The 20136-nt window shown below is 33.7% G+C and overlaps 1 protein-coding gene across 1 annotated transcript; it reads left to right on the forward strand.

Annotated features, from left to right (window-relative positions):
- The first annotated feature begins 3282 nt into the window (after positions 1–3282).
- Positions 3283–6094, forward strand: LOC112002081 (uncharacterized). The gene is made up of 4 exons (XM_024034238.2): positions 3283–3761; positions 4990–5148; positions 5278–5386; positions 5505–6094. Exons 1-4 carry the CDS (start codon positions 3405–3407, stop codon positions 5711–5713), a joined length of 834 nt encoding a protein of 277 aa, XP_023890006.1. The 5' UTR covers positions 3283–3404; the 3' UTR covers positions 5714–6094.
- Positions 6095–20136: the final 14042 nt, after the last annotated feature.

The following is a 20136-nucleotide window of genomic DNA, read 5'->3' on the forward strand; positions in this document are numbered from 1 at the left end:
GGGATGACCCAACTACTACCTTTGGATGAGCTCACAATGTGATTACAGATGATGAGCTCAAAGACCTGACTTCCATTCCTTCCCATAAGCTAGTTAGCTGTTATATCCATAAGTTGGTGCAGGTATACCATTTCGACCTTATTGACTAATCTCACAGTAGCCGTCATTTTTAACTTTTAAATCTTTCTTTCAGGTTCTTAGAGAATCCTTACGCTTAACAACATATTATGTCAATAGTGAAGGAGAAAGTCGTGGTGGCCAACTCTAAACTCAAGTCTGTTGAAGTGGAAAGTTCAAAGTTGATGAAGGACTTGATTGAAGCTATGGATGAGACTGACAAGGCAAAGAGAAGATCAAGGAGATTAGTAAGGAATTGAGGGTGGATAAAATGCTCGTCATTCATAAGGACAAGGAGATCCAGGTTGCTCTTTTAAGGACTGATACTGAATGTGAGAAGGTCGTTCAACAATTCATGAAATCTGAACACTTTTCTAATCTTCAATTCATCCAATACTACAAGGGTTTTGAGCTTCTTTGCAAATGGACGATGAAGCATCAAAACCAGGTCGTGGACTTCTCCAATCTTGATTTCGAAGCTATTAACACCGAGGTTCTTGCTGACAAAGCTAAGGAGCAAGAAGAAACAACTACTGTTGCTACGGGAGGAGGGGGTGCTACTAATGCTAGACAAGCAAATGCTGGACGAGCAAATCCTGGTCAGGGAGATAAGGCTTTCAGAGACTCTATCAATATGCTCACTATGTATAGCTTGCGCTTAGTTATTAGATACATATATTAAAGACCTGGTCTTTGGAAAGAAATGGCTTAGAGACGCCTTATTTGCTTTATTCACCCTTGCTTACAAAGGTATTACAAGGGTATAACTTAACAAAGTAAAATGCAAAAAATAGAAAATGCTTGCATGAAAAAGTAAAGTCTCGCTTATCTGTCAGTGAGGAAGACGAGGTATTCCAGGTGTTGGAATTTATTAGCATCAGTACTTTTACTAGTAGTACTTCTTGAGGTGTTCTACATTCCAAGTATGAGGTAAAGGACTCCCGTCGAGGTCTTCTAAGTAGTAACTTCCTCTTCTTGAGTAAAGGATAACCTTGTATGGACCTTCCCAATTAGGGCTTAGCTTTCCCTAGGTTAGGTCTTCGGTGGCCTATGAAAATTTTTTGTAGAACCATATGGATTAAATCTTCTAAGCTTCACCCTTTGATCATGGTACTTTGACATTTTTTTGCTGGTACAGAGCCATCCTTTGAGCCACATCATCTTTGACCTCAGACAAGCAATCTAGAGCTAGTTTCAACTCCTTGTTGTTGTTGTAGTTGTCATAATAATTTCGTTTAAGGCTTGACAACCAAACTTCAACGGGAATCACTGCTTTAGTACCAAATGCTAACTTGAATGGTGTTTCCCCCATTAGTGTCCTTGCAGTTGTTTAGTAGGCCCATAAGACACCTGGTAGCTCCTCAGGCCATGCTCCATTTGTCCCCTCAAGTCGGGCTTTGATGATTTTGAGCAAAGTTCAATTTGTGACTTCTATCTGACCATTGGCTTGTGGAAGTCCAGGTGAAGAATAATGGTTCTTTATTCCCAACTCCCTGCAAAATTCTCTGGATATGTAGCTGTCAAACTGTCATCCATTATCAGAGATGATCACCCTAGGGATTCCAAACCTATAGACGATGTTTTTCTAGATGAAATTCTATATCTTGGCCTCTGTGATTATTGCCAAAAGTTCTATCTCGACCCATTTCGTGAAATAGTCAATAACAACAAGCAAAAATTTGACTTACTTCTTACTTTGTGGTAGTGGACCAACATGTCGATCCCCCATGTTAAGAATGGCCAGCAGGATGAGATACTCATCAAGTGCTCTACTAAAACATGTTGCACATTCCCAAACTACTAGCATTTGTCACACTTCTAGATGACCCCAACTACATCTTTCTGCATGGTTAGCCACAAATATCCTACTCGTACCACCTTTCCCACCAATGATTGTGGACCTGAGTGGTTTCCACATATTCCTTCGTGGACTTCTCGCAACACATACATTGTGTCCTCTGAGTTTAGGCACTTCATGTAGGGTAGCGAAAAACCCCTTTTGTACAACTGATCGTTCAAGACAGTGAACCTGAACGACCTAACTTTAACCATCCTGGCCTCTAACAGATCCAATGGGAGCATTCTGTCAACAGCCAGGAAGGTTAAAATTTTTTACATGCAATACATGTAGTAACATACATAACACTACAATTAATAAATGGTGGCAATATGATATATTATAGAGAAAAGTTCTTCACAACATTTTCATAACTCTTTCATAATAAAATCATAAATGGTAATTTGTTATTGATTGTTATGGGTTAACAAAAAAATAATTTATTGTGAAAGTGTTGTTAAAATGTTATAAATGTAACACTTTTCTTATATTTTATCTATACTATATATAAGAGAATTCCTCTCTTTCAACTGAACTTTTATGTGGTTCAAAAATACTCTCATTAACGAAGGGTTGCTTCATTAGAAATATAGTCATAAATGTCAAATAACAAATTTCATTTTGAATTCAAAAGAGAATTCCTAAAATTTATGATTTTTTTTTCTTCACGTTCAAAAAAGAAATTACAATTACGTCTTATCTCTAAATTTTATCATTTTTATTTATTTGAAAAATTAAAAAATATACTTCTAAATTATAATATATGCAAATTATTAATTTTTATTCAAAAAATATATGAGCCTTTAGGCATGCGTGTCAGCGCTCGTAGGCTAGTTTCTTTTATAAGAAAGTAATGGTGTGTTTAGATACTACTTATCTTGCTGAAAATAATTAAAAAAAAATATTTTTTGAATTATTGCTCACTCCCCCAAATACTGTACATTTGCCTTAATACACTGTTCATGGGACGTGCATGAGGCGCTGGTACCAAAAAAAAAAAAAGCACACACAAGGAGAATAATTTCTATCAAAATGCATACTAACTAACCACATCCAACTTTACATAATTTCTAATCCCTTTCTTTTTCTTTTTCTTTTTTTGCTTTTTTTATTAATTAGAAGAAAAAAATAGCCTTTTTTTTTTTCCTTATGAATAGAAATGTCTTTGAACATGCGCGGACTAGATTTTTTTATAAGAAAGTAATTTACCTCAACCAACTTTATATAATTTCTAGTCCCTTTCCTCATTTTTATTTTTTTTTTTAATTGGAAGAAAAAAATAGTAGCCGCCTTTCCTTTTATACCTATAAATAGAAGCTCTAAACGCATCCAAGAAAATGAACATTGTACGCTTCAACAAAACACAACTGACCGAATCTCTTTTCTCTATCTCTCTCTCTCTCTTTCTCTGTCTAAAACAATAAATAAAAATTCTAAAAAAATACAAGAAATGGAGCCTCCGTCCTCGGAATCTCAGGAAAACCATCCTCAGCAACAACAACAGCAGCACCAAAACGTCGTCGTAATGCGACACGGAGACCGCAAGGACAACTTCGAGCCATTGTGGGTGACCACCGCTGAGAGGCCGTGGGACCCTCCTCTCGTGGAGTCGGGTAGGGTCCGGGCCTTTTGCACCGGTCGGAAGATCCGAAATCAACTCGGGTTCCCAATCCACCGGGTCTTCGTGTCCCCTTTCGTCCGCTGCGTCGAGACCGCATCTCAAGTCGTCTCAGCTCTTTGTGCCCTTCACGATGATCCCAACAACCTCACTGGCGACAACGTCTCCATCGATCCCTCCAAACTCAAGGTCTTTTCTGTCTTTTCACTTGATATTTTGATTGTATGGCCATATGTTTTTATTTTAACAATGCATTAGTTTAAGAAATATTTTTAGAAATTTTGTATTTGAGAAGAAAGAAAAAGTAATTAACTTATTTTACAAATTTCTTTATTTACTTATTTCTAATAAAAGTGATATCAAAACTTTCTTAAAATAATTTATTAATAATTTTTTTTGGTATTTTTGATGATTAAACGCGATGTTCTTATTTGATTAATTTGAGTAGTTGTTGATGTTATATATATATATATATATATTACTTTTGTTTGATATTTGACCATATATTGGTTTAGAAATCTTTTATAAGAAAAAAAAAGAGTAACTAGTATTTTTTTTTTTTTTTTGACGGGTTTTAAGGTTGACGGCTAGCGTAAAATTTGGTTACTTTATTATGTATTAATTTATGAGTTTAATGCTTAATTGAATTATAATCAGGATTATTTGTTGCATAATTGTGATTTTTTTAAGCAAAGATGTAAATTTGAATGATTTTTTTTTTTTGGTGTAAACCAAAAAGAGAAAAAGGAAAAACATAATATGGGTAAAGTTTATTGTAAAATCTGGTATTTGTGAGAAATTGTATTTACACCAAGTTAATTGATTTGATAGAAAGATTTGATTTGATTTGAACTTTTTTATTTATTTATTTATTTATTTTTTGTTTTGTTATAATTGATTTGAACTTGGAGTTGGGTGTTGATCACTGACTTCATGACCAGCTCTGTAGTAGACAGAGTAATATTACACATAACGTAGCAAGGCGGGTACTAGTACCATCATTGTTATTTTTCCAAGGCTTGAATATTGGACCAATGGACTTTTCGTTATCTTGTCCTGTTTTGACTATGCTTGATTACTGAAGGTGCAATAGATGGAATTATACATGGATTGGTAAAGGATTTGATTCGATAAGTTTAATTTAAGGATACCAACATAATACATCTACCGGTCAATTTTTTTCAGAATTTATTATAGCTTGATGAGTTTCGTCCATTGAGGTAGACATCATTAAAAGCTGCTAAATGAGCTGTTTAAACATAGAGTTGTTCTATAGTCATGCTATACTCGAAAGTCGAAATTCTATCTATGAATTATTTAATTACTGGGCTTCTGATAACTTTTTATAGAAATGTAATTGGATCACTGTTGGCTAATCAACTACCTTCTTGAATCTCTTTTCTTCCCCAATTTTCAGGTCTCTATCGAGTATGGATTATGTGAGATGCTAAACACTGAAGCAATCAGACCTGGTTTGGCTCCTAAAGATGGAAACTGGGGCTTCAATATCTCAGAGCTTGAAGGAAAGTTTCCTGCTGGGACAGTGGACAACACTGTGGAACCAGTGTATAAAGAGGTATTTTTTTATTGAATATCCTTTGCATATTTTTATTTTCTGTCGGGAATTTTCTGGTACAATAGGCATAGATACATATATCTGCACAATGATTATGGCTAATTGAGGTTTTTGTTGGAGGAATCATAGTTGCCGCAGTGGGAAGAGACTGTGCCAGGTGCAAGGACTAGATATGCTCATATTTTTCAGGCATTGGCAGATAAATATCCTACAGAAAACTTGCTACTTGTCACACATGGTATAATTCACTCTTCGCTACACCATCTCTCGAATTTCAATCCATGTCATTGCATCAAGAATTAGTTTTGCAGTTCAAACTTCAAGCGTTGAGTTGTTATTGACTTGTGTTTATGCAGGGGAAGGAGTTGGGGTGGCAGTTTCTACATTCATGAAGGATACTACTGTTTATGCAGTAGAGTATTGTGCATATACAGAACTAAGAAGACCCATCTTCCATGAAGACCAGTCATTTACTGCAGGAAATTTTGAGGTGCTTACACACAATGGAAAGACTGGTATCGAATACATCCAGAATGTGAAAGATGATATCAATGGAATGTCATAGAGGTCATGCATAACACAGTTTCTTTTGATGTCTGCCGGGATTTTACATGAAAGTCGTTCGACTTGAATTGTTTTAGTCTTGAGGTTCTTTGGGTGTACAAGTTTATTAGATAACACGTGTTTTCTTTGTTTAGTTATTGTTTTCTGCTTTGAAAATCAATGGGAGAATCAAAGAAATGAATGAAGCTTCCTTTCATAAAATGTCCCTTTTTGTCTCTTAGTAGTGGCAGAACAGGCTAAAACATGAGGAATTTTCAGTGCAATTCTTTCTTGGATTCCATTGCTCTTCTGAAACTTCAATTGTCATCTGGTTATCTTTAAAATAAAAGTTTATGTAGTACAAAATAAAATGATCAAAGGGTATTTTGTAATCTTTCTTGAACATTTTGCCAGAAGAATATAAGAATCACTCTTATCTGCTTGCCAAAAAGAAAGGAAATTTTGGAATCATTCCAAAAATCAGTCCAATTGCAAAGTGACTAGTAGGTCAGGTGAATGAATGTGTGAATACATTGTTCCTAATGTGAGATGCGCAGATGATGGTTTTGGGAGCTTTCTCTGTTTTAGGCTACCCTGTTTCTAGCCCTGTTTGAGAATTGAAACATAAAATAATAGAAAGAGCTTAAAAAGAATCTAAATACACCAGAACATGGGGCTATGTGTACGTGTGTCTTTGTTTATTTGTTTTTCTCTTGAAGCCTTAGCTTTGGAATTTTCTTCTTGTTTGAATGTTGACTTGATGATGGTCATTCATCGATTCGGTTGAATGCATCTGATCAAATTGGAAAATTTTCAGAGAAATAGAGAGGGAGTAAGGAAATTAGAGAATTTATTACTAGTATTTGTCTTACTAATAAATTTTTCTTAAGCCACCTGGAAGGAAAGAAAAATTCATTTAAAGGGAAAATTTTGACCAAAGACCAATTATGACTAGAAATCGTACGAATCTACTAAACTTTGACGCCAGTTTAGAGCTTTAAATATCGGAGCTTTAAATATTAAAATAAAGTTGTCAAGGGACTTCTAATTCAATAGTATTACTTTCTTCTTTTTCTTCTTTTTCTTTTTTTAATAAGGAGAATCAGGTTCACATTCCCTTATCCATTTGTTGAAAAACAAAAATCTTAAAATAGTCATGTTTCAAACATTTGAACCATACCCACCTAAAATTTAAACTTTATCTTAAGATTCTACTTTATTTTAATTAGGTGGTGACTTTCATCTGTAAGTAGAATCTACACACCTAATACTACCTACTTGTAAAAGGAACTTTCACATGTAAAAGTGGAACCTACACAGCTAAACTCTACATACTTTGTGAAAGGAATGATACACCTACTGCATAAGATATGTTTTGCTTATTAAGATTAGTCTGGAAGAAGAGTTGTTCAAAATTACAACATTTTGCTTATTAAAATAAAAAGGTACGATATTTTAAGAAGCTTTAAAGTGTACAATTCACAAATATTTTAAAACCTCAGGTCAAGAATTAATAAATAATCAATTATGAGTTATTGTGCATATTTTTTGAAAAAGAAAACACATTTTTCAATGATTCATTGGTTTGCACTCTTATCATGTGCCATTTAACCTACTCGCTAGTCCAGCGACTAATGTAAAGGATTGATTATCCATGCTCCTCTAACCTACTCGCTTGTCTAGAGACAGATGCAAAAGCTAAACTAGATATTTTTAAAGTAAAGTTAAAAATTGAACTCTGCATCCCCCACTTTCTGTATTTACCCCTTACTCAAACCACTTTTTGTTACTTATAAAGCTCTTCCTTCTTTCGTTGTAATTCCATCTTGTCATTCTTTCTATTTTTTTCTCATTTTCATTTTCAAAGGAGACCGCAAATAGAATTTTCAATGGACAATCACTGAAATGACACTAAAAATAACTAAAATAAAAATAAAGGTAAGAAAATCTAAAGGATAAAGTTTAGCTACAAACTAATTTGTAAATTGGCTACAACTCTACTTAATATCTTTTTATTATTATGAATTCTGACAAATCTAGTATTGAATTATATTTTCCTTTTATATCCTCTAAGATTGCAAAATTTTCATTTTAAAAAAAAATCAATAGTTATGTCATCAATCAAATGATTAAATTTCAAGTTTTTGTAGTTGTGGGCACCCGAGGACCGATGAAGGGATTGTTGAGCTGTTATCATTATTATTAAGGCATCATTAGCCCGACGAGGGAATCCACCCGAGGAGGAGAAGAGACAAATGACTTTTGCGAGCTCCAATTGGGAAGGACATGCTATGGAGAGAGAATCATGGAGGGTAAGGGAAGTTTCCAATGAGAAGTATCTTACTGTCTCCGCATTAATTGGCTAACAACAGTTTTATCAGCTGCATTGATAAAGAAGTGACCTGAACAGTGGAGATCATAGCTAAGCAGTGGCGACGCCACGTACAAGTCAGGGTGTTCCTAGGAACACCTTGACTAGAAAAAAAATTTTAAAAAATATATATATTTAATCTGTATTAGGAACACCCTCAAGAAAAACCCCACAAAGTCCAGTTGTTCAGCATCATAGCATGGTCTATCTGGCACCACAGAAATAAATCTCGCCTCCAGGAACCTTCTTTGCCACTGGACAGAATTGCAGGTTTGGCATGAGACTATCTTCAAAGCTTCGAGACCTAGGGAACTCAAGCAAATCACTCCACAAGCAGTAGACATCCTTCTCAAAAGCATTGGTGTCCTCCACCTCAGGATTGCTTCAAGACCAATTATGACGGAGATATGTTCGATGAATCAGATGAAGCCGGCCTCAATGTAGACATCCAAAATTCTGAAGGCCAAGTTATGGCTGCTCTGTCCAAAAAAATCAAGAAACCAACTTCAGTTGTGACTTTGGAGCTACTAGCAGCAAGAAGAGCAGCAGTCTTTGTTTCTGAAACAGGTTTCCAGCAATCTTGTTTTGAGGGTGATTAGGAGATTGTAGTAAAGTCCTTACATGGTAATGGTAATGTGGTATGGAAAAATCTGCTGTTGGTCATATTATAAAAGACACTTTGGGTCCGTTTGGATAGCACTTATTGTTGCTGAAAGTTAATAAAAACTGATTGTTGCTGAAAATACTGTAGCAAAATAATTTTTAAATGTGTGAATAGTATTGTGGGACCCACTTTTAATATTAAATATTGTATGAACAGTACGTGAACAGTGCGTGAACAGTGCACGCACAGTACACGCACAGTAATTTTGTCCCCCAAAGTCAACAGCTACGGCAGGAAAAGAAAAAAAAAAAAAAAAAAAGGAGAAAACGCAGAAAGGAAACGCGCCGTGACTTGCCTCTGTATCCAAACCCTCACTTTGTCTTATGTTAGGTTGTTACAAAGCTATTCTTTCTCTCATGTCAATAGGCAAGGCAATGCAGTCACACACGCCTTAGCTCAAAGAGCAAGACTTTCCTTCTCTTTACAAGTTTGGATGGGGTCTGTTCCACCAGATTTAGATGCTTTTATTTTTGCTGATTTAAAGCCCTTGAATAAAAGTCTGAAAGTATTTTCTTCTCCAAAAAAAATTTAGGCTCATCTCTAGTGAAGCAAGGGAAACCCAAGGAAATAGCAGAGGTACTTAATTAGTTTAATTATCTTCTCCCCTCCTCTTGAGTCTCATTTACACCACGCATTCAAAAGAATAAACACTATAATTGTGTATTACCAAGAACAAAATACAAACTACAATTTTTTTGTTATTCAAAATATATCTTTATACTATAGCCAAAGTTTTAGCATATAGTTATTTAGATGGTCCCTACTCTGACTAAATTCAGGCAATAAGATGCTCTTAACTCCGTCTGTCAAAACTTGAATCTCCATCATCAAATTTGCTTCTCTTGTCGCACTGCCACCGGCCACCCAAATTGGTCTCTCTCTCTCTCTCTCTCTCTCTCTCTCTCTCTCTCTCTCTCTCTCTCTCTCTCTCTCTCAGCTAATGAGGCACTGACTTTGAGATTTTATTAAACAAAAGCAAAAAAAAAACAATTTACTTAAGTCTCTAAAAAAAGAAGGGTCTGGAAATTGAAAAAGCTATCAATACTTTTTCAATTCTCGAGATAAATTTTTCCAAAAATAAAAATTAATGTATGCCCTTAAGGTACACATTAGTAAAATCCAAAAGAGAATATCTCTCTCTAGCTCTTTTTTATAATAACTAATGAATATTAAATGTATATTGGTAGTGCAAAATATCTGATAGATATTGTAGGGATAAGAGGCCCAAAAAATATGTTGATCCTTGGGCTTGGCTGAGGAAGCTCAATGGTCCGAGGACAAATCAACAGTAAGNGGATCAGCTACACTAAATCAGAGAAAGAACTCGAGGAAGCTTTGTTTTTGTCTACCCAGCCAAAATTAGTTGCCCAAACCGTTTGCACCTTCTCACAGCCCCACAAAGCGTGGAGAACAGATTCATTATCCCTTGAGCAGAGATGGCAGATGGGATCGATAGGAATGGCTCTTTTCATCAAATTTTCTTTTGAGGAATGGCAGATTCATTATCCCTTGAGCCTCAATTTAATGAAAATTTTGTGATTTTATTTTAATATGCATGGTTACTATATATGTAAATAAATTTGCTCTCTCTCTCTCTCTCTCTCTCTCTCTCTCTCTCTCTCTCTCTCATATTTGCAATTTATATGGACATGCATTTTGTCCATTATTTAATGTGCCTAGTGCTGATAGAAACTGTGCTAAATTTTAAAGCAGAATCTTTGATATGAAGCTAAGCATTTAAGAAAAATTTAGGAAATTTTGGTTCGAGATATAATTAAAAAGAAACCCAACGAGACTCTGATGGCAAAAGTTTTAAAATTCATCGCACATGGATTGTGCAATATTCTGTTTTGTCTGTTTATTTATTTATTTATTTTTTTAATTTTTAATTTTTATGTTCAAATATGCAAGAATTTGAGCATATGTTGCACAGTGATTGTAAATACCCACCAAACTGAGACAGAAACCAATTATATCCATCAAAGGTCTTGTCCATATATATTCGTATGAATCAATTCGTTAGATTGCATTATCTCCTCATATCTTCTATTAAAATTTCAGTTTTTATTTTTCTAACTTTAAAAATATATAAAGATATGAGTTTGTATATTAGATTGTTTAGCATCTTATTGACATGAATTCTAATATGTATATTAAGAGCAATGGATGAAGTATATAATTCAAGAATAATGCTAGAGATACAAAGTATTTTACAAATTTTTTTACAAACTATTGATATGACGAGTGATTATTGGTAAATAAAAAAGTGATATTAATAGTGAGCATAAATAAAAAGTAATAAGTGTTAGCCACATCAACATTTTATAAAAATGTTGTAAAATAGTTTGTATTTGTACCATTACTCATAATTCAATAATAGAATTTTCAAAATATTAATACAATAAAAAATTAAGAACTAGCATAAATTGCAAATAATTACACCAAATAATCCTAACCCATAAATATATAATCAATTGTTCAGATTCTCTCTCTTGGTTTCATAATTTTTCCACCGTACGTATATAATGGTTCTAAGGAATAGAACGGGGTCAATATGTAGTTTAGTAATTGACAATATGGAAGCAGGGCCTCCATAATTTCGGATGTAAATTTGCTTTGTAAAGTTGTTTTTATTTTTTAAGAATTGGGTATTTAAAAATATTTTGCCTTAATTGCTAGTTTGAAACTATTTACTTTTCCTCTTCAAAAAAAAAAAAAAAAAAAAAAATTTACTTTAAATCAAGGGAACAGTTAATATGTGTAGCTATTCATTTTACTTTACACAAAAGTATAATATGTAAGATGAGATTTAAAGTAATAAAAAGAATCAAATCTTCCAATCCCTTTTCTAAATAAATGAAACACATTTTATTTGACCTTAGTCATCTTTTTGACCTTGATCCGAAATGTTCTTGTGTGTAGGTTTCAAAACCTTCTTACAGAAATTGGTTTAAATTGGACTCGCATTTATAGATATATCCCTTCAGTATTCTCTTAAGAGCATCTACAACAGTCACTCTATCTCTATTTTTTCTCCAAAAAAGTCACTGTTCACACAAAAAAACCCCTCCAACAGCCTCTCCATCTCTAAATTTTTTTTAGAGTTGCTACAGTAGCTCTCCAGGCCTGGAGAGCACTGTAGCAATCACTGTAGCTAATGCAAATAATATTTCCCCTTAAAATAATACCGGATGAATTAATTAAAAAAATAAATTTTTTCTCTTTCCTCCCTTTCTCTCTTCCTCTCACGGCTACAAACACAACCATCTTTCTCTCAAACATTCATAATCAAAATACAAACTCAAAAACATCTACATTTAATTAATCAAACCATAACAATAAAAGCAAAATCCAATTCTTAAAATAAAGTTGAATCAGAATAAGCAAATATGAAAAAAAAAAAGAAAAAAAAAGAAGAAGCCGATCTGACCCAGCCTGGTGGTGGGGAGGAGGATGAGTGGCGGTGGGGTGGCGGCCGTGGTAGTGCTGCATGTGAACGCCGATCTCCACCGGCTTTGTCCTTTCAGCGACCTCGATCTCCACCGGCGGTGGGGCGGTGGACGATCTGACCCAGTCTTTCTCCCCTCTCTCTCTCTCTCTCTCTCTCTCTCTCTCTCTCTCTCTCTCTCTCTGATGTGAAGTTGAAAAACTCAACAATTGAAAAGAAAGAGAGATCGATCTCTCTTTTCTCTGATCGGGACGATCTGACCCAGTCTTTCTCTGATAAAAGAAGGTGGGCTGAAAAACAAGAAAAAGAAAAGAAAGAGAGAGCTTCTTGAATGCTGTAGAGTAGATGAAGAGAAGAAAAGAAAAAAGAAAGAAGAAAAGTGAAGAGAGCTCCAGTGGAATAGATGAAGAGAAGAAAAGAAAAGAAAAGAAAAGTAAAGTGAAGGAGCTCAAATGAAGTGCTAGAGAACAAAAGAAAAAAGAAAAGTGAAGATAGAGATAAGGGAAAGGTGTGGAGGACAAAAAAAAAAGGAAAAAAGAAAAGAAAAGAAACGTGTGGATGAAAAAAAAAAAAAGGGAAAAAAAAATCCTAATTGAAAAATACTATCAAATATTTTTACAATATTTTCACAATAAATTTTAAGTAACAGATTGTTATTAGTTAATATTGGCGAGTAAAAAAATAATTTCAGTGGTGGGTTCGAATTAGAACTAGTAATAACTTTCCACATAAATTTTTTTGTGAAAGTATTACGTAAAATGTTGTGAACATAGCACTTCTCATTGAAAAATATAGTTGTTAAAAAAGAATAAATGATGATTAAAAAAAGAATAAACAATGAATGAAGAAATAATATTTAAATAAGATAGAGAGTGGGATAGAGAATCTGTTGGAAAGTGTATTTGAAAAAGTGAGTAGGTAAAAGCTAAATGTCACTGTTTATTCTCCAAACAGGTAAAAATTAGGCAAAAATTTAGAGAAACTGCTAGAGATGCTCTAACCATGCCAATCATGTCACCTAGCTATAAACCTAATTAGTTTGGCCGAGTCAAGTCAAGCAATCTACTCAACTAGATTATTTAACTCTTCAGTGTGTATATACATATTATAAAATTTTTTTCCCATCAAAAAAAAAAAAAAAAAAAAACTAGCTCTATAGGAACCATGATCTCCATATATATAAAGGGCCAATAAATGCAATTTTGTTTTTGAGAAGAAAAAAAGAAGAAAAAGAAAAAAGATGTGGACCGAAAATATTCCAAGATGGATGCCAAAGTAACAAACCATGTTAGTATGACAACAAAGTTAAAGGAAATGATTCTTCATCTGTAACTGTAAAAAACGAACCAAAGAAGAAGATTAGAAGAACAAGGTATACATAACCCAATCTCCAAAAATATATTACTCTTGCCTTTGCCTTTTTCAAGAAAAAAGCCAAATTCTTTGGCTTAAGCATTTGGAGCATGATCATCAGTGTTCAGCACTAAATCTATGTTCTCTAATTTTTCTCCTTTTTGAAGGCATCCTTCTTTGTGTCACTATAGTACAACTAACTGCATCATTAAATATTGTTTATGTACGAATGAACTGTAAATTAACAAAGTTAACTACAAGCTACAAAAATTAAATGATAATTAAATTTTAAATATGATAAAATGTAAACTTCTATTATTTCTTTCTTTCCTTTAAAAGAAACAGCTCCGCTATACAAGTGCAAAATTACGTTTACGTATGCATGAAATCCAATTGTTTGTTGATGCCCTTGTTAATTTCATGCCTCGCGCTAGCATTTCATCCCCAAGTGATCACTCTCTTTACTGTTCTTAAAGGTCACACATGAAATAGATTCATTTAGGAAATACAAACCATTTCGAGGAAGAGAAGCACACAGACACAATTTTTACCTTGGAAGTTAGTAAAAACTCTTTAGGATGATTTGCATGGCAATCTATACGTGAGGATGTAACCAACATTCGCCTGGAGTACTGTTTCATCCCCATTCTCTAGTAACAAGTGTTTTGATTGAATATGATTCTTTCATGGCTCCATCAATGAGAAAGGACGAAGGAGAACTAAGCCTTCAAAGTCCCCCAAGGTTTCCAGCGTTCTCAAGCTTAATATTGATCTTAGCATGAAATACTGGAAGCCTTTGAGGGAAGTTGAAAACTTCTCCATTCTGTACGACAAAAATCACCGATTTCATCTTGTTCCCAAACCCAAGTATAAAGCTAGCTTCATGGGCTTTATTTAGGGATAATTAGTATTACTGCTCTCCATTTGCTTAAATTAGTAACGCTGCTTGAATCCCACATTCAACATAACTATCAATTAATACTGTTCATTTTGGAAGGTCTAGTCGTAGTCACCTACATTACAATCTTATAATAATTATAGTTGTCTTAATCACGAAGAATCGAAGCTTATGCGACCCCCGGCCCTTTGAAAACAAGAAAAAGAAAAAGAAAAAAGACACATGATTAAAGGGACTAAGATTATGCATTAGCCTCTTTATGATACAGACACGTGACCATGCACTTTGGTGCATTGGACCTGTTGCGATGTGGACATGTGTTCCGGTGCTCAAATTATTTCCATCTAGATGAGTTAAGTTTGGGTTTAATGCTCTAGTATATTGGACCTATTGCGATCTGAATGCATGACTAGCTTTGGGCACATGTCCATCTCATATTAGGTCTATTGCACATAAGCATTGGACCAAAGTCGTTTTCATTTAAATGAGTTAAGCTTGTGTCCAATGCTTAAGTGCACTTGACCAGTTGCATTATGAACGTGCGACTAAGTTTTGGACATGTGTCCGTATTGTATAAGGTCTAGTGTACAGAAGTATTGAACCAAAGTTGTTTCCTATTTAAATAGGATTTTCAAGTCTAATTTTGTCTTTATTCATTTTATATAAATTTTTTCCTTTTGTCATAGTTTTTTTTTTCTTCAAATGATATATATTTTTAGCATTTTAGACATAAATTAACTTTAAATTTTTTGTTTTACACAAATAAATTACCGAAAATGAGTTGTTTTTAAAAGCATGTAACCCTAGCCGGCATATTTTGGGAATAAAATATGCATTATCTTGGATTGAACCATCCCCTATCCCAGGGGTTAAGAGAATTTGGTATACTTTTAAGTGATAAAAAGGAATGTCAAATATTTTATCCATTTTAGAGCAACTGCATAAGTATGTGTAAAATTTCTCTTCTATTTTAGCATAAAAACTTACTTTTTCTATTTTACACGGTCACTTTTACAAAACATCCACATTAGACTATCTATTATACACCTCTTTTTATTTAAATATTCATTTTTATTCATTTTTTATTATTATTTCTCACACGTTATCTCTCATTCTCATCTCTCACATGTTCTCTCATCTCTCAGCTCTCTTCTCTTCAGAGTTCAGACCACCACAAAACTTCCTTGGCTAAACCTCCATAGCCAAAACTCAAATAGCCACCATAAAGGCGTACCTCCATGGCTGGGCCTCCATTTCCTTCATCTATTGCTGTCGTTGTTTGCTGTTGTTGCTGCTGCTTATTTGATGTTGTCATTTTTTTTTGCTACAACTATAGCCGCTGCTTCTTCTTCTTTGTCTTGACCACTTCTTCTTCTTTGATGATTCACATATATTTATATATGGGTTTGATGATATGGTTTTGTAAATGGGTTTGATGAGTTTGAGATTTAGATTTAAGAAAACCATATGGGTTTGATGAATTAAGATCTAGATCTAGGATTTGTTTGATGATTTTGATGATTTGTATAGAGAAGATAGAGATGGAAGAGAGTCAGGTGGAGAAGGGAGAGAGAGTTGACGGAGAAGAGAGAAAATATGACTTGAGAAGTGAGAGAAAAAATTATTAAAAAAATAAAATACAAAGCTACAATGACCATGCATAGATACACAGTTATTGTAGCAAATGTGCAAAATAAGCACACTTTTAGAAGCACTAATGTGGAGCATTTGTAAAATTTGTGTCTTTTTGTATTATGTAAAGGTTTACATCCGCTGATGCGGATCGTCTTATATCAATCTTGATTGCTTTAAAAGTGATTTTGATGTGTCGAAAGGGTATGAGCTAGAAAAGAGGACGCGACTGCCTGCTTGTCTATTTATGTCCGTGGAATCCCTAGCCTGATCTAAATTCTCATAAAGATTTATTCCTTTGTGAAAAATAAAGGTCACCAAACCCAAGAAGAAAAAATGTCAATGTAAAGTCAAAAACAAGCAATTTGTTGCTGACTTAAAAGAGTTACCCTAGGATCACAATTTATTTTTTCAAACTTTATTCCACAACAATTTTATAGGTGCATTTGTTTAGGTGTTTTTGTCACCTAAACTTGTGTTTTTAATGACTAAAAAATTGCGTTTCAAATACATAGTACTAGTTAGTTTTTTTTACAAACATCCATTTTAAATAAATATCACATTTTCACAGCGCACATTTTACAAATGCAAGTTTTCACAGCAGCTTATTCAAACAAGCTCTATACGACATATTGTATCTAGATACTTGTCATTTTCACATGAGCTCATTAGTTTTTTCAAAATTTCCCTAAAAATTTCTTGATCTTTTGGTTGCTTTGAGTGAAGATTGAAATTTGACAAATTTTCTATGGAAGCAAGAAATTAAACCGAGCTTAATAACTTGGCTAAGAACACAATTAATTTAGATTATGTACTTATAACAATCCGCAATGGGAGGTTTGAACAAGAATCCATAATTTATCTCATTCTCACACAAGTATGTTCAAAAAGAAAACTCTTGGTTTTTTAGATCTAGTATTTTTTATGTCCATCCCCTTTTTTCTCTCTCTTGCTTTATATGAGTCATCTCCTTCTTTTTTATGTTTTGTCCTTGTCCACCTAGATAACTTCTGGTCTTATCGGGCTCTTCTTGGTTATTCATTGTGAACAGAGCTTTCTAGGGCTTCTTCTTACTGTTTAGGCGTCCACCTAGATAACTTTTGATCTTATCGGGCTTTTTTTTTTTTTTTTTTTGGTTATTCATCATGTATGGAGACTTTTGGGGTCTTTTTTATCGTTCAAGCTTGTCCCTCTGCAATAAGTGTTGTGATGCCAGGCAGATGACCTTTATTTAATGCGAGGGTTGTTGTGGAAGTATCTGGAAATCTCAGACAGCTTCCTTGATGAAGTTGATCTTCTTTGGTACTTACCTCGGTAGTTCGGACACTACCTCTGAACTAGGCTAGGACTTACCTTGGTAGTTCAGACACTACCTTGGAAGTAGGCTAGGAAGGGGACTTGGCTTGATCAATAGTCTGAGGCTCTGTATCTATTGTTAGAATGGGCCGGTCCATGTTGGATTTATTTCCTGTGATTAGGCCACTGCTTGAAATGGGCCCATTATTTATCCTATTACAATAAGGCCCAATCTTTATAAAGAACTTTAATTTGTTCCTACTAGTTGATGAGTTACATGCCCTAGACTTTTGCATGTTGGCATAGATATATATCGTGAATAAATAAGTTGATTTGAAAGAATCGATTATAAAGAGTTATTTATCAGAATTCTATCCAGTGGTGGCTCTAAAAATTTTGTTCAAGGGGGTCATTAAGAAACCTAAACTAAACAAAATTTAATAATAATAAAAAAAGAATTTGAATATATTGAGTTATAATAATATATATATATATATGAAGTTTTACAATTTTATTCTGGGTTTTCATATTTTAAAATCATTACAAGATAGTTTATTATCAATTGTCATTATTTATTGTCAATGTTGGTAAGTGTGACCATTTTATTTTATTAAGTTAGTATATCATTTTTAATTTTTATGAAGTTGTCATTATTTATTTGTCATTTTTTTATAAAAATATTTTAAATTAAATGACAAAACTCAACCCATTGTCACTGTATTAAATTGGCCCACACAGCCACATTCATCCATATATAAATAATACACTAAATATCTACATAACTAATAAAATGCTTAAACAATTACAAATTTTACTATTTTTGGTTCTTGAATCACTAACTTTATAACAAAAAGTTATTATGATAATAATATACACACATATAACAAACCCTCCGTATTTTCTAACTATTAAATTATATAAAGTTATATTATATTTGTAGTACACAACACATTCACATACACCACAATTCACACAAATAACATAATAAAAAATAACACACACAATCAATATTAGACATTCACTCACACATATACAATATAAATTTATTATAAAGAGAGACACCTACACTTACAAACATTCTCTTTTTACTTTTAGAGAGACCTATGATCTATGTTGTTGTTTGATTTTGGGCTAGGCTAATATGTGGTTAGGGTGTGCAAAATTTAAACCAGAGTGTACAAACATATCTTTAGGGGTAAATTATACTAGTAAAAAAATTATATATATAAAATTTAAAAAAAAAAAAATTTCAAGTCACATAAAGTAACGCCGCCCATGATTCTATCTTGAACTCAAAGGATGAAAAATAAAAAGACAAAAAGGATAAAGATCATGAAGAAAAATTGAATAGTATAACAAATTTGATGCAGCCTATAGAGTAATGTAACCATTATCTTTATCCTTTCGCTTTAGATGAACTTCATGTCAAAACTATATAAGTATAACAGGGCTCACAAACTCTCCTTTCTTTAACTTCATTAGATGATGTTGGACAAAGTGGCAATCGATCTTGATGCATTTGGTCCACTCGTGGAGGACATTATTATGAACAATCAAAATTGAACTCCAATTGTCATAGTAAATAGCTGGATGAAGTAGACATGTCTAAATCTTTTAGGAGACAATGTCACTAAGGAGTTAGGATGTCGTGTTAACAAGAGCACAATCTTCAGCGTTGGTCTTGGAACGGGCCATTATAGACTGTTCTCATTTCTGTAGAAAATCAAATAGGAGCCAAGGAGGAAATCGTATCCAGTTGTGGACCGTCAATCAGTGGGGTCTCCTACCCATTTAGTCAAAGTAGGCTCACAAGATATGAGGATGATAGGTCAAGAATGTATTGACCCCTTGTGATGAATTAACCGATTAATTAGCCAAGTTAATTAGTTAATTTAACTAGCATGCAATAAGCACGTGGTAGCACAAATAAATCACTAAGTAAGTTAATATGCAGCTAAAAATAAATTGACACGGTGATTTGTTTACGAATGGGAAAAACTTACACAGCAAAAACCCCACTGGGTGATTTTAAGGTCACCACTTCCGAGAATTCACTATTATCATAACAAGCGGTTACAAGCAAAGGAATCCCAATACCTTACACCAACCTACAGTTGAACCCTTACCTTAATACCTAATTGGACTTGTTCTGTAGTGACAATCTCTCCTTTCAATGCACGACTCCTAGTACGTGACTAACCAATTCGATACACGGATCCTAGTACGTAGCTTACTCACCAACTTGAGAAATATGTTGGCTGCAAAGTTCTTCAGTTCATCAACACGATGAAGATTACGAAACTCCTTAGTTACAAAACTCTATGATGTACAAACACAGTAACTTCTTGAAGAGAAAGATGAACTAGGGCATATGTCTTCGGTTCACAATATGCTTGTGAAAAACTTTTGCATTGAGTTGCATCAGCTGTGATGGCCTTTAAAAAAATCCTTATATATGTCTAGGGTTATGAGAAAAGAAAGCCCAAACATCTATTCACGGATTGGAGTTAAATCAGATCTGAAAAATTGATTTTCATAAACCTCGACAGATACCCTATCTATCGAGCAACTACTAAGCATCAAGCTTAAACAGCCTTTTAAACCTCGATAGATACTAGTTGTCGAGCTTTAAAATCCATCACTTCTTCACTTGCTTCTTGGACAAATTTGCATGACTTTAACACTTGGACTTAAATTCTTGTTTCTTGAAGTATTAAACACATCCTAGATCTACCAAATTACAAGTAAAGTAAGTTTTGTCAAAAGATTAGTCAATTCTATAT

Source organism: Quercus suber, unplaced genomic scaffold (genome assembly GCF_002906115.3).
Source record: "Quercus suber isolate HL8 unplaced genomic scaffold, Cork oak 2.0 scaffold_207, whole genome shotgun sequence".
Classification (NCBI taxonomy): Eukaryota; Viridiplantae; Streptophyta; class Magnoliopsida; order Fagales; family Fagaceae; genus Quercus; species Quercus suber.

Excerpts from the sequence above, each read along its gene's own strand:
- LOC112002081 (XM_024034238.2), top strand. The coding sequence starts at position 3,405 with ATGGAGCCTCCGTCCTCGGAATCTCAGGAAAACCATCCTCAGCAACAA. Across the intron at positions 5,149-5,277 it reads TGGAACCAGTGTATAAAGAG|TTGCCGCAGTGGGAAGAGAC; the intron begins GTATTTTTTTAT and ends GAGGAATCATAG. Across the intron at positions 5,387-5,504 it reads CTTGCTACTTGTCACACATG|GGGAAGGAGTTGGGGTGGCA; the intron begins GTATAATTCACT and ends GTGTTTATGCAG.